We start from the raw sequence: 15671 nt of genomic DNA on the forward strand, positions 1-15671 counted from the left end.
TGGTCACCCTCTTTCTATCGGAGGCAGGTGCTAGCTTGGTAATAATAAATGACAGTTATGCCAGTGTGACCAATGACTGCAACCTGGTCTGAAAGAGGACAACAGTTCAAGGGGCTGGAGAGATGGCTCAGAGGTTAAGAGCACTGGCAGTTCTTCCAGAGGTCCTGAGTTCAATTCCCAGCAACCACATGGTGGCTCACAACCATCCATTATGAGATATGGTGCCCTCTTCTGGTGTGCAGGTATACATGGAAGCAGAATGTTGTATACATAATAAATAAATAAAATCTTAAAAAAAAAAAAAAAAGCGGTTCAATAATACGTTGGTCACACTGCCTAGTTTCTAGGCTTCTGGAGGGTGAGCCCCGCCTCTTCTACTGCTGATGCCCTGTCAGACACACAGGGCTCTTGTTTACCTTCCCACATAAGTAAATGATACTGGTATCCGGGTCATAGAAGGGCAGCAGCACCCCATTGCTTGTGTCCATCTCATGAAGAGCGATTGGTTCCTGCATGTTTTTCTGAAAATAAGTCCATAAAACTTATATAGACATGAGTAGGCACATGTTTAAAAGACAAATTCTCATAATCTCTCTCTCTCTCTCTCTCTCTCTCTCTCTCTCTCTCTCTCTCTCTCTCTCTCTCGGTTTTTCGAGACAGAGAGTTTCTCCGTATTGCTTTGGAGGTTGTCCTTGAACTCGCTCTGTAGACCAGGCTGGTTTCAAACTCACAGAGATCTGCCTGCCTCTGCCTCCCAAGTGTTGGGATTAAAGGCGTGTACCACCAACGCCCAGCTAATTCTCATAATTTTATTAAACATTCTTTCCATCTTCCCAGAAGATTCTGGAGTCTGAATAACACAGGCATATAAACACCCAGACTACACTCAGTGATAATTATGTTAATTTGACCATGCACAATCAATTAAAACATCAGCATGGCTCCATAATAAAGATTTAAAAAAAAGCCTTCTCCTTTGTAGCTGTTTCTTTTTTAAAAAGATTTTTGTTTTTAAAGACCAACCTGGTCTACACAGTGAGTTCCAGACCAGCCCCTGCCTCCAAGGTCTGTGCATGAGTGCAGCTGCCTGCTGGGGCCAGAAGAGGGCACTAGATCCCCTGGAACTGGAGTTGTGAGCATAGGTGACATCTGTGCTGCACTAAACAAATGCTCTGGCCCTTGAGCCATCTCTCCAGTCACCACTTACTGTAAAGAATGCATTTACAGCCTGGCAGTGGTGGCACATGACTTTAATCCTAGCCCTAGGGAGGCAGAGGCAGGCAGATCTCTTGTGAGTTCGAGGCCAGCCTGGTCTACAAAGTAAGTTTCAGGACAGAAGGGCTACACGGAGAAACCCTGTCTCAAAAAACCAAAAAAGAATACATATACTTAGAAAAAAGCTAAAGAACAGAAAAATCACTCCACGTCCTACAACCCAGCAGGTGACAGGAAGCATTGCCACTGTGGACCACTTCCTTCAGTCATTGTACCCATGAAGCTCAGGGTGTGTGAAATACTTAGGCCAGTTCTAAGCAGGGCTGTGCTCAGTCTTTATCGTTTCCCAGGTCTAGCTGTTGGTAAACCCTTGGGAGCGTCACGAGTGCATTTCTAAAGTACACTGACTTGTGCTCCACCCAGAACCTCTGCTAACTTAAGGCAGCAGGAGCTTAAAAACCACACTGAGAACCTAAGATGCTGTCAACCCAAAGCCCCACTCAGAATGAGGGAAAACTGGGAAGGGACCTACCGGGTTCCAGAGTGCCAACTGCCGCTCGCTCATTCGGCTAAAGCCAGTAGTGAACACATTGCCATCAGCCAGGAAGATGGCGCGCATGGGCCTGGCTCCTTCATGTGCTTTCTCTTTCTCCTGGGAAGGAGGGGAGCAGAAGCAGGCTTCAGACATTCAGATGGCTACGTGGGAAGCCCATACTGGGAGTCAGCCTCCCCAAACCCCAGTGGGCCACTCCACGTTCCCTGGGCAGGAAGGACCTCAAGGCCATGGTGGTAACCATGCCCCCCATATAAGGAAACAGTGACAATGATCTGGTCAAAGTCACAAGCAGAGTCCCAGGACAGATGGAGGAGTCCCACTCCTCCCACAATTTGTTGCTGTCCCAGTCCACACCCTGTAGCCACTAAACACATGAAAGGACTCTGCCATACATGTTTCTCAAGAGGGTACCCTGCAGGGTAGGGCAGCCAACAGTTTCTCCAACATCACAGGACATAAGGAAAGCTGCTCCTAGCCTTGTCTGGTTAATGAGAGTGGCCGAGAAGCCACCCTTGAAGACTCTGGGTGGACAAACACAGGGCCTGGAAAGTCCCTATAGTGGATAAGCACTTGCCACCATTGCTGTTCAGTCCTGAGGTCACAGTCTCAGCTTACCTCAGAGGACAACTAAGGAGCTGTTCTTGGACTTCTCACCTGCAGCTGCAGCCCTGACAGGGATATCTTCAGGCAGGATGTGTGACTTTGTTGAAGCCCTAGTGGGTGTCAGATGCTGGGCCACTGAACTGACAGTAGGGCCTGGGGCAGGTCTGCAGGGCACCTGGATACTGTTCTGGGATCAGGGTGGGCATCAACTAGGGAGCATCAGTGAGACTCTCAGACAGGCCACAGTTCATGTGAGCTCATTCAGACCTGAAAACCCCTAAGGGCATCATGAGCATTTCAGTACCACTGTTGTACCAACACTCGGGAGGCAGAGTCTGGTACACCTCTGAGTTCCAGGCTAGCCAGGGCTATACAGTGAGATTCTATCTAAGGCCACCATGAAGGGACAGAATTAAGCCAAGGCTGGACATGACTGGAGAGGAGAGAGAGACTGGGGCAGTCACCTCCCTGTTCAATTGGTGCCTACACGCCACAGGGACACCACAGCTTGAGTGTGCTGAGTCCAGGTTACTCATGGGCTGCCAGGGCAATGCTGAGGACACTCACCGCCACAATCTCCTGTTTCCTGGGATCAATGACTCTCACTTTCTTGTCTTTGGATGCTGTGCAGATGAGGCTGCCATTGCGGTTCCAGCTCACGTTGTAAATCATGTCTGAATGCATATCGTCCAAGTTGATGAGGGCTTCCCCTGTCCCCACATTCCAGATGATAATGGTGTTATCACAGCCTGTGCCAAGCAGATCAACCACAAGGTGAGAAACGCCCACACAGCATGTCAGAGAAAGCTGCAAGCCCCACAGGGACACAGAGGCATGGGAAGGAAGGTGCTGATGACAAGGAGCCCTACTATTAGGAGGCTAAGTAACAAGATTTAGGTAAAGGAAACTATTACTAAGCAACATTGTGAAGCTATCATTCAACCCAATCAAGAATCATACCAAAGCCAAAGCCGTGACTTTCTTAGAGTCATTTGGACTAATGGAACCAGACAGTTTCAAATAAGTTCCCTTGTCCAGAAAGGTAACACCAGAATGGGTATCATTTCTGCTCCTGAGGAACCTGGGGTGGCACATGACACTGTGAGCCAGAAGTAGCATCAGTGTGCAGAGCTGGGGGCTGAGCAGATAAACCGGGCTTTGCCAGCAGAGGACAGTGTGGGGTCATGACCTACACTGAGCACCACAGAGCACCACACACCAAGTGTACAAACCCATCTACATTAAAAAGTCACACCTGTCACTCCCCTACCATGAGGCAAGAAAAACTGCTGGGCTCCTACCTGCACTAAGGAGCACATTTCGGGCCGTCGGATGCCAGGCGACGATGCCAACTCTTTTTGAGTGACCCTCTAAAATCACCACAGGTTCAGTCAGGGAAAGGGTCAGTCCATTTTCTGGGATCTGCCAAACCTGTTGGAAAAGGAAGAAGATTATTGGCCTGAAAGCCTCCTGTCCCCTTTCACTTCTAGGTCACTGTGGTCACCCAGTGGCACCTGGGTGAAAGGCACAATAAAGTGACTATTTAAAAAATGCAACTATATGGGGCTGGAGAGATGGCTCAGCGATTAAGAGCACTGGCTGCTCTTCCAGCAGACCTGGGTTCAATTCCCAGCACCCACATGGTGGCTCACAGCCATCTATAGTGGGATCTGATGCCCTCTTCCGGTGTGGAGGCATACATGCTGACAGAGCACTCATCTACATAAAATAAATATTTTTAAAAAATGTAAATACACTAAGTCATTGATAACACTGTGTGTCTTCATTTGGGACCTGCCAGGCTGACTGGGCCCTGAGAAGCACAGGTGTTCGTTTCATCCTGTTCTCTCTTCTCTTCCGTAACATTTCCTTTCTATAGTGTGGGAGAAACATTGCCAACACCCCAATGTAAGCACAGAGCGAGCACTTACAGCATTCGTCCAGCAGAGGGCTACCTCTGGGCTTCTTTTCTTTCACTATTCACCTGCTACTAACTGCGTAGCTCTGACCTATCGTATGAGCATGTGAGTCACCAACATCCAGTCTCACATCCTTTTTTTGAGATGGTGATAATATCCTAACATCCATGTTGCTGGTTGTATGTATTCACGAACATACTAGAGATCATCCAGCTGGGTGGTGGCAGCGCATACCTTCCCAGCACTCGGGAGGCAGAGGAAAGCAGATCTCTGCAAGCTCAAGGCCAGCCTGATCTACAGAAAGAGTTCCAGGACAGCCAAGGCTACATAAAGAAACCCTGTCTCAAAAAACCAAACCAAAAAAAGAAAAATCATTGAATTGCACTTTTCCCCCCCTCATCTGAGACAAGGTTTCTCTGTGTAACAGTCCTGGCTGACCTGAAGCTTGCTCTGTAGACCAGGCTGGCCCAGAACTCACAGAGATCCACCTGCCTCTGCCTCCCATGTGTGGGATTAAAGGCGTGCAACAGCAATGCCAGGCTTTAACTGCACATTTTAAATAAGCAAATTCTGCATAAATTGTATCTTTAAAAAAAAAAAACTTATTTGCTGCTCTGTGTGTGTGTGAGTGTGTGTGTGTGTGTGCGCGCGCGCGCGCTCGCATGTGCCTCCCAGACATGGTGCACGTGGAGGTCAGAGGACAACCTTGTGGGGTTGCTTCTTTTCCTCCACCCTTGTGTGATTTCCAGGGATTGAACTCACGTCATCAGGCTTGCATGGCAAGTGCCTTTACCTGCTGAGCTATCCTGCTGGCTCCATGAATTAATATACACGTTAACAAGGTGTATATTAAAAAATCCTTCTGGGTGCTAGAGATGGCTCAGTGAGTGAGAGTGCTGGCCAGGCACATGCCTATAATTTCAGTACTGGTTGGGGCGAGGCACAGAGATGGGGATTCTGAGCTCATGGGCCAGTCACTTGGCCCTGCCACACCTGTGAGCTCTTGATTCAGCAAGGATCCTGAGTCAGAAGGTGGTGGGTGACACAGAGAGCAAGAGGATGACGCATTCTGCCTTGTCCTGGTCAACATTATTGGAAAAAGTGCATCTACTACATAGGGTGAACAAACAAACATACACACACACACACACCCCTGCCGGCTAATGGAAACTGTCTGGGGGGGGGAGGCGGGGGGGGGGGGGGACACGACGATGCAGCAGAGTGAAACCGGAACTGAGGGGGGCTTCTTTGTTTTAAAGTTCTGCTATGTAGCCCAGTCTGGCATCAAATTCAAAACAACCCTCCCCACCTGGGTCTCAGAGTGCCAAGGTCACAGGCCTGGCCTGAGCTATGCAGGCAAAGAGCTAGGTTTTAAAGGCCAATACACAGAATTACCCTCTAAGAACTGTTACAAGTAACTGTTACAAAGCCCTAGAAGAGCACTATTACAGGGCGCCTACTTCATAGAAGTCAATTAAAACAATTACCTTTGAAAAACTCAGATACTCTCTGAGAACAGCCAGAGCCCTCTCTCCAGACCAGCGGTCACATTTTATGAATACAGACTAAAATGAGCAAACTTACTATCCTGAATAGACTTTGAGGGCACAGCTCAGGAAAACTGAAGTTTTTAGGAAGACTTTACATTTGCAGGGAAGCAAGGGGCAGCATCAGGGACAAACTACTGTCTGTTTTCAATTACCTGGCTCAGAGAGATCTGAGGCAGGTGTGTGTGAGGTTCAGCTCAGCTGCCCACCCTACAAAAATGCAGACAAGAGTCTGCCACCCCAGGGGGTGAGGAAATGTAGTGGCTGATTCACTCACCGTCACAGCTGGATTCCACCACTCTGGCAAATCACAGGAAAATAAACCAACCCCTTGAGAATCAAGCCTAGAGGTCACCTCATGTTCCACCCTGGCTCTCACCACTCAGCCAAGCTTCCGCAGGCAGCTGAGGCCAGCTGAAAAGGCAGGGTGACAACATGCCTTGCCTCACCCCTCCCTGGCTGGACAGGTCTGCTCCCTTGGGGTGTGGGGGTAACTGCCTACTTTCCTGTAGGGTAGTGTGCGTCTGTCCCCATATGCAATCTTTTTATTTTAATAAAACTAAAAGAAGAGTGAACCTGGCCATCTGAGTACAGTCAGAACTGGAACCGTCAACAGAACACACGGGAAATGAGGCTTATGGCACTCATGAAAGCACGAAGCTGGCAGAGACAATCATGAAGACTCAAAAGGTACCCAAGCTTCTAGCTCCAAGTATGGTAGTGTCATGCACTAGCTCCAGATGGCGCCCTCGCCCTGCTGGGATTCATAAGGTCCGCAGCAGTGAGCTTTGTAAATCCTGCTGCCACCAGCATCTCTACCCTGGAATACAGGAGCAGCAGAGTTCAGCATGAGCTTCGCTTTCTCTGGCTTCTCCTTCAGCAATCTCTTGTTTGAGTGGAGAGGAAATATCAACAGTGAAAGCAAAATACTGATTATACGATGGGAGTCTTAGACCCAACAGTTTGTACCCCTAGCAGGCTTGATGGCTCTCCACCAGGCAGGCAGATGCACTAGACTAGGCACCAAAGCACCTTCTAGTCCCTGGGTCCAACATGCATGCAGTATTTACTGAGGACTGCCACCACAAAGCAGGTCTGGTACTAATGATTTAATGGGCCCCACTCTAGGAGTCAATGGCTGAACAAGAAACTGAGCTTTGCAATAGACTGACGATCAGGGACCCCAAATCTAAGTTGTAGGACATGGAAGGTACTAGAGTAAATGTAGACTGCCCACAGTAGTGGGCTCCAGCTGGACTAAGGGTGTCCATCAGTGTGACCTTGGGGTGATGGTAGAGGGTGGGTATGGTGACATGAACTAACACATTTAGGTTGATGCCCAGCATAAATAAGCAAAAACACTGTAGCTAAAAATCAGTTAGGTTTGTCCCTAATGCTATCCACAGAGCCCACTGTGATCATCAGTGCTGTGCTGATAAAAGTAGGTGCTGACTGAAAAGGCAAGTGTCACCAGCACTATACCCCACAAGCTGGCCCATCTCGGAGTCCCTAAAGAGATGACCTCTAAGAATGAAAAGGAGGAGGTGAAAGGGAAGAATAAAGGAAATCAAGTAGCCAGTTTCAAAAGGAACACAGAAATGCACAAAGCAATTTTCTAAAAAGCATCTAAACAATGCCTCAGAGAGGCTGGCTAAGGGATCAGCAGAGAAAGGAACCAGTCAAGACCACAATGCCACAGGCTCTGACGGCTGAAGAAGCATCTGAGAAAGTCTGCGAAACAAAGTAAAAAGATACCAAAACCCACCCAGTGATGAGAATGAACAGTGCGAAAGGGTTGTGTGTCTTCCCACACCCTCTGGCTGGCGCTGCAGGCCCTGCTCATGGGCTGTCATTATCTGGCTCTCTGCCCAGAGGGTGCCTGTTACTTCTGGTAATGGCTTGTCAATGTGGACTGAAGGTCTTGCTTCCTGGGGACAAAGAGCATAAGTGCCACTCTATGCCTGAGTCTTATGCACAAGCTGGCACTCTGGCCTGGGCCTCTGGGGCTAGGATACTAATTAGCCATGTTAGCACTAAACTCTTCACTGCTGGGAGCCAAATTCCTTGTTTATCCTGAGGGAGCATGGGCTGTGCTTACAGAGGGTTCTGGAACGGTCAGCTGAGCTAAGGCTCTGCACAATATGACCCTAATAGGAAACTGCTAATGGGGAGGGACAATGGCTCTGGGCTGGAAAGCCTGGATCCCTGACACTGCCCTCCTCAGCTGTGTAACACTCACAAAACCGTGCTCATGTGAGCCTGAGTTTCCAAGTCACATGACGGGTGCTGTCCCTGCCTCCCCTGTGCTATTGCAGTGGTGGAATACAAATGTGTGCACATTGAGTTTTGGGCAATGCCAAGCACTCCTTAAGGAGCTGGCTGTGTTCCTGTGACCACACACTTTTAGATTTGAACACCAACCATGATTTCTGAAAGAAATCTTGTCTTGTACTGAACTAATTAGTATCCAATCACGCCCAACATGTCCTACATGTGAAAGCCCTTGTTTATGCCTGAAAGAAATCAGTGCTGACGCTGTCTGTGCAGGCTAGTGAGTTTTTTCTGCTCTGTGGCCACAGACAGGTACCACAACACCAACCTGCTTTCTCACAAACACTGAGTGAGCAAGGAGGCAAGCAGCAGAAATACCCTCCAGAGAGTATGTCAGCACAGCCTGGACAAGTCACTACCCAGCCTATTAAACAGTCCCTAAAACGTTCTACTGGACAATATTACCCCAGCGATGTTTTATACAAAGGAAAACAAGACATCAAGTTCCACAGGCCTTCCAGATGAAAGCGAGCATCATTGAAAACCCACCAAGGTTCTGAAAAAAAAACAAAACAAAACACTCAAGCATGTGTTTTGTGACAACTGCATCACTGTGTCCTTTGCGTGTTTGAAAGCCTGCACATGGAAGAGGACAGGAAACTAGTTCAATGGAGACAGGGCAGGGAGAAACTAGGCTCCTTTTCAGTATAAGTGCAAATGGTTTAATGGTTTTATTTTTCAAGCATGGCACAAATTTAAAGCACACAAACTGTTTCCAGATCCCACTCTCCTATCTTGATCACCCTCTGGGAACTTGCTACTGGGTGAGGCACTAGAGTTACAGCCACAGAGTGCCTGCCTTGCAAAAAGTCATGTTTTTAAAAGGCCAAAGACACGGATTTCAAAGGAACACGGAGAGAAGACACCAGGTGAGGGGTTTACTGTAGAGCAGCCCGGAGGCCCCATGAGGCAGAGTGTGGTGCCTTAACATTTTCTGGAGGGCAAGCTGAGCCTGGATCTGCCAAAGGCAAATGATCAACAATCCAGAGGCAATCTGTACAGCAGATACACCACGTCACAGCTTCCGCTTCTACTATAAGAAATAAACTTCACTGGAAAAATCCACGATAAAAGCACAAACACACACAGTGCTGTGTTTAGTTTTGTTCACTTCTATAGGCTAAAGGCTGATTTGGGAAGAGGGAGAAAATGTTCACCATAAATGAATAATTTGCCGCTGTTTAGGAGGTGACAGCTGGGGAGAGCTAAGGGTTATCTTTCCATCTCCCAGATGAGGGACATTGCTATGTACCTCTCTTCCCCTGTCTGAATTACAGTTCTGCATTTGTGTCTGTTTACTGCTCTACAGACTAGGAGAGCCAACAGCAGGCATGGACCTGACTTGACTGTTCTTGGAATTATTTCAATCATTGACATTTACTAGGGCTACAATTCCTCCAAGCAAAATATTTAGAAACCACAATCTCAAAAACTCTCCACATAAAGCAATCACCAAGGAACAGGAAGCACAGTACAAAACCCTGGACTGGCTAAGGGCAAAGGGCAGCTTCTGGGAGGGGAACTCACCTGCTGCTTTTTAGTGTCAAACACTGCTCCAAACAGAAGGATGGAAAATGCAAGCTGTCTGCTGGATTCCACCTTTAGGCTGCTTAAAGAATATACCTTTAAGGGCTGGAGAGACAGCTCAGCCATTAAGAGCACTGGCTGCTCTTCCAGAGGACCTGGGCTCAATTCCTAGCACTCACAAGGCCACTCACAAATGTCTTTAAGTCCAGTCCCAGGGGATCTGACACCCACACACATGCACATTTAAAGAAAAATGCACATTTTGCTTGGCAGTGGTGGTGCACGTCTTTAAATCCAGCACTCAGGAGGCAGAGGCAGGAAGATCTCTGAGTTCAAGGCCAGCCTGGTCTGCAGAGTGAGTTCCAGGACAGCCAGGGCTACACTGAGAAACCCCCGTCTCAAAAAACCAGTAAACACACACATACACACAAACGCATGCATGCACTTGCCCTTAAAAGATGGACAGGTGGGGTTGTTGAGATGGCTCAGTGGGTAAAGTGACCGCTGCACAGGCTAACAGCAGGATTCAATCCCTGAAAGCCACATGAAAAGATGGACATGGTTGTGTACAGCTGCAGCACCAGCACTCCTACCAGAAGGAGGCAGACAGGAGGGTTGCCTGGGGGCTCACAGGCCACCCAACCCTGGCTACACAGCGTGGCATAGTGGGACTCGGTCTCAACAAGGTATAAAGAGAAGCAATTCCCAAAAAGATGTCCTCTGACCTCCACATGCCCCCTCTCCCACCACTCACACCAAGTAAAATGTAAAGAACAATGACAGATGATGAAGCAAGCATGGTGGCCACACCTATAATCTAGCATTTGAGAGATGGAAGGGAGAATCCTAAGTTCAAAGCTATAGACTGGTCTTTTCTGTCCCAACACCAGAGAGATGTCACAAATCTATGTTCTCAATTCAGTGAGCTTATATAATTCAAAAGCAGTTTCTAAACTTAAGCTTATCCTCACAGCCATGTGTGGTACTCTCCTACAGATGTCAACTGAAAGTACTCTTATAGCCATGTATCCACAACACATACCCAAACTCACCACAGCAGACTGTACACATTTCCAGTTCTGCTGACCCTGTCCACAGACCTGGCCTACTGTCAGCACCCCACTGTCTTTGTGAGGCCGAAGCTGAGAGTCTAGGAACTTCTCAGCGGGCGCACTGCCTATACCTGAGGCTCAGGGATGCTGCCACTGCCAATAGCCCACGCAGAGCTCTTCTGTTTAAAATAATAAAGGTGTGTGTTTGTGTGAAAGTCTACAGTCTCTGCCCTTACTCCAGAGTGAAGGAAGGTGTTAGGACAGACAGGGAGATTGAGCAGGTGTGTCTGTAGAGCTCCCCTCAGCTGCTTGGCTCTGACAGCTTCAACAAGTCTGTCAGAGCACACAGTTTAGAGCCACTGCACGATTAAAGAGTGATCTAAGTGCCAGGCCCATACTTAAGGGTTTAGGAAAATTAGGAAGATTTAGCCTAGAGCACTATTTAACTAACGAAGGGGCCAAAGACAGGGGCAGCTTCAGAGGATTCTGGGAAGACAGTGGTCTGAATAACAGCTGTTATTGGAATTTTCCCAAACCTCAAATAAAACAGAGCAGGTAACAGACCAAAGCACTCAGGACAGCGGCTGGTCACTGGCACTGCCTACTCCCACCCTTAGGACTGGAGAAGCAGACACACCTTGGGCCTCGTGTTCTCAAGCCCCCACCAGCAGGGGTGTCTTTCCCTTCACAAGAAAGGGCCAATGGAAGAGAACCCAGAGAGAATGGCTGATCCCATCTGAGCAGGCATGAAAAGGGGATGGGGCACAGCACGGGAATGAGAAAGGTCAAACAGAAGACAGGCCAGGAAAGCAAGCCTCCAGGTTTCCAGACACTACATAACATGCTCCATGCAAGCAGTAAGCAAACACTATATAACATGTTCTGTGTGAGCAGTAAGCCATCTTCTGGGACCTTCAAGCTAAACTCACACAAACATTAAGTGTGAGCACGAGCACTCATGTGTACACACCCACTCCCACAATGAGAGAGAGCGGAACGAGTGAGAAATGGCTCAGCAGTTAAGAGCTCTTGTTGCTAGAGGTCCCAGGTTCTATTCCCAGCACCAACATGGTGGCTCACAAACTTCTCCAACTCCTGTTCTAGGGGATCTCTGATGCCCTCTTCTGACCTCCATGGGCATCAAGCACACACGTAGTGCACATACAGACACATAAAATACATAGTTCTAAAAAATATTTTTTAAAAGCACGCTAAAAAGAAAGGCTTTAAAAGTTAATAAAAACTAGTATGCTATTTCAAAATGCGATTTAAAAGACATGAAGAAAAAAGAAACATAAGTCAGAACTGAAAATTTAAAAGACAAATTAAAAAAATAGAAATTAGAGAGATGGCTCAGAGGTTAAGAGCACTGCTTGTTCTTCCAAAGGTCCTGAGTTCAATTCCCAGCAACCACATGGTGGCTCACAACCATCTGTAATGAGATCTGGTGCCCTCTTCTGGTGTGGAGATATACATGGAAGCAGAATGTTGTATACATAATAAATAAAAATAAAATCTTTAAAAAAAGTGTATAAAAAATAGAAATTAAAAATAATCACTTTAAAAAATGAAAGGGGGACACACTAGAAAGATGGTTCAACAGTAGCACTGGCTACTCTTGCAGAAGACCTGGGTTCAATTCCTAGTCCCCACAAGGTGGCTCACAACCTTAACTTTAACTCCAGTCTCAAAGGATCCAATACTGTCCTATGGTCTCTGTGGCTCTTGTATGCACCTGGTGCACATAAACTCATGTGAGCCCACAGACACATAAAGTAAAATAAGCATAAACAATAATGTACTCTAAATAAAAAAGTAGATGCCTGCCGGGCGTTGGTGGCACACACCTTTAATCCCAGCACTCGGGAGGCAGCGGCAGGCGGATCTCTGTGAGTTCGAGGCCAGCCTGGTCTCCAGAGGCGAGTGCCAGGATAGGCTCCAAAGCTACACAGAGAAAACCGTCTCAAACCAAAAAAAAAAAAAAAAAAAAAAAAAAAAAAAAAAAAAAGTAGATGCCCAAAAAGCTAAGAGGAAAGAAGACGGCAGGTGGCTCCAGATGTTGTAAAGAGGCAAGAGGCTGTCTGAGGAAGGCCTAAGAGTGCTGGCACTGAAGGGCAAGTCTACCCAAAGCACCCACCCCATCACCCCCTACTATATGGGCCACAGCATCTCAAGAAGCCATTCTCTGTAGTCAGCTGGAAACACCTTCTGCTGCTCATTCACCAGTTCACCTTCCCAAGTGTGGAAGCTGGTCCCCAAGCAAGGGAAGCAGCTGAGACTGCTGGTCCCGAATGAGGAAAGCTGCCATGTAAAAAGGATGTCTCCACAGGAAACCACCTGTATACCTTAGCAGCTCATGTGCTGTCTTCCTGCTGCCTGTGCCATTAAGATGGGTACCTTCTAAGTGCACTATCAAGGGGAAGACCAGACAGACATCTGGTCCACCAGAAGACTTGTACCACCAGTGCCTTCACTCAGACCAACTAGGAGAACAAGCCTCGATGAAATCATTGGCATTTGAGGGCCATGTTCCTCGTCCAAAGTCTGTAGCTCAACTACCAAGCCGAAAAAGGCAAAGGCTGTAGGATTTGGCACTAGACCAAATCAAACAAATACTATACACAAAAGGAAACGCTGGATGGAAGAAACATCAACAAGATCTACAACAAGTCTAAAGGAAGAAAAAAAAGGCCTGGGGAAAAACCAAGGTGTGCAAATCCCACCCAGGAGACAGAGGCAAGTGGATCTCTTGTGAATTCCAAGCTAGTCTAGTCTACACAGAAGTTCCAGGCCAGAGGGCTACACAGTGAGTGTCTCAAAATACAACAACAATGAAGTCTGGAACAAACTGACAAATTCTGAAGATGGGACAGGTCATAGGAGCCTCCAAACTGTGCATAGTAGGGTACACCGAGGCAATGACATTGTGGGCTTGAGGTCAGTCTCAGCTATAATGCAAGACCCTATTTCACAAGAAAACAACAACAACAAAAAACCCGATAATTTGGGATAATTTCCCAGGGTCAGGGACATGACTTGAAACTAGGGGGCTGGAGAGATGGCTCAGTGGTTAAGACTACTGGCTGTTGTTGCAGAGGGCCTGGATTCTGTTCCCAGCACCCATAATATAAGTATCTGTAGCTCTAGTTCCAGGGGATTCAATGTCCTCTGCTGGCCTCTTTGGGCACACATATAGTAAACATATGCATGCAGACCAAACATTCATACACATAAAATTTTTAAAAATTAAAAAAAATTTTTAAGGACTTGAACTATATATTAATATAGCACACCATGTATTTAGGAGTACTGATTCTGAATGACCAACAAGGTAACAGTTTTTTTTAAAATAACCTTGTAACTAAGCAAAAGAATGACTGATAAGAAAGTTATTTATCTGACTTTCATAGCAACATCATTTGCCAGAAGAAAATTAAGCAATACCCAGCTAGATCTCCATTTGTGGGTCGTGTGTGTGTGTGTGTGTGTGTGTGTGTGTGTGTGTGTGTGTGTGTGTGTGTGTGTGTGTGTGTGTGTGTGTGTGAGATAAAGATGTACTGAACATGTATAGACTTATTACTTCCTAACCAATACAACTTAAGAACCATTCATATGGCACTGACATTGTATTGGGGATGGTAAATAATCTATAGAGCTTTGCAACACAGATCTGTACATAAGATCTATGAATAATGGACACATAGGTTATATGCAACACCAGACATTTAATACAGACCACTGGAACATCCATGCATTCTAGACTCTGGATTGGTGTTAAGCCTCTGAACCAATCCTGAGGGATCACTACTTCTTTTTATTGACAGGATAGCCCAGGATGCTCTCAAACTTGTGATCTTCCTGTCTTAGTCTCTAGAGTGTTGTGGTAACAGGTGTCAAGCTGATTCCACAATAGGATTGAACATCAATAATAAATGAACGGAGAATAGCAACAGCATGGGTTTAAGAGCTACTGGCCTCCTTATAAACTGTCAGGGGCTGGAGAGATGGCTCCTCAGTTAGATCACTGGCTCCTTTTCCAGAGGACCCAGGTTCAATTCCCTGCTTCCACAAGGCAGCCCACAACTACCTATAACAGCAGTTCCAAGGGATCCTATACCCACTTCTGGGCTCTGTGGGCACCATTTATACACATGGTACACATACATAGATGTTGGCAAAACACACACAAGAAATTTTTATTTTTAAAAATCACACTATTTTTAGTAACCATAATGGAGGCCACATCCTTCTCTCTTTTTTTTAAGATTTATTTATTTATTAAGAATACAGCATCCTGCCTCCATGTATGCCTGCACACCAGAACAGGGCACCAAATCTCATTATGGATGGTTGTGAGCCACCATGTGGTTGCTGGGAATTGAACTCAGGACCTCTGGAAGAGGAACCAGTGCTCTTAACCTCTGAGCCATCTCTCCAGCCTGGTCACATCCTTCTGACTGAGCCCCCACACCCAGACAAATGCTGATAACTGGTGGAGTGCTTATGTTTCCCCAGTGTCCACTGTTTGTCATGTTCAAAAGCAAGTGGCACAGGTCAGGATATTCTCTGGGAAGCGAGAACAGGAGGCAGAAACTCAGCATGCAGAAGGTTAAACTTGGTCCCCCAGCCAACCGGCAAACCCCAGGTGAACAGTGTTACACTTTTAAAGGCATGCATTCTCTAAATCAGCATTCTCAACCTGCAGGCCATGATCCCTTGGTGGTCTCACATCAGACATTTACATTACGATTCGTAACAGTAGCAGAATTACAGTTATGAAGTAGCAATGAAAATAATTTTATAGCTGGGGTCACCACACCATGAGGAACTGTATTAAAGGGTCGCAGCATTAGAAAGGTTGAGAACCACTGCTCTAGAACCTTCCTAGATCACTAAGAATGAGCAACAACACAGGAATAAC

The 15671-nt window shown here is 46.9% G+C and overlaps 1 protein-coding gene across 1 annotated transcript in view; it reads right to left on the reverse strand.

Annotated features, from left to right (window-relative positions):
• The window catches only part of Coro1c (coronin 1C), a 70354-nt gene that overhangs the window by 5643 nt on the left and 49040 nt on the right, over positions 1–15671 (reverse strand). Inside the window, exons 4-7 of the mRNA XM_027415968.2 lie at positions 3676–3805; positions 2942–3123; positions 1748–1867; positions 417–521 (exon numbers count right to left, since the gene is read on the reverse strand). Of these exons, the coding sequence (XP_027271769.1) occupies positions 417–521; positions 1748–1867; positions 2942–3123; positions 3676–3805 (537 nt within the window). The remainder of the gene's footprint in view (positions 1–416; positions 522–1747; positions 1868–2941; positions 3124–3675; positions 3806–15671) is intronic.

Source organism: Cricetulus griseus, chromosome 4, assembly GCF_003668045.3.
Source record: "Cricetulus griseus strain 17A/GY chromosome 4, alternate assembly CriGri-PICRH-1.0, whole genome shotgun sequence".
In the NCBI taxonomy this organism is placed as follows: domain Eukaryota; kingdom Metazoa; phylum Chordata; class Mammalia; order Rodentia; family Cricetidae; genus Cricetulus; species Cricetulus griseus.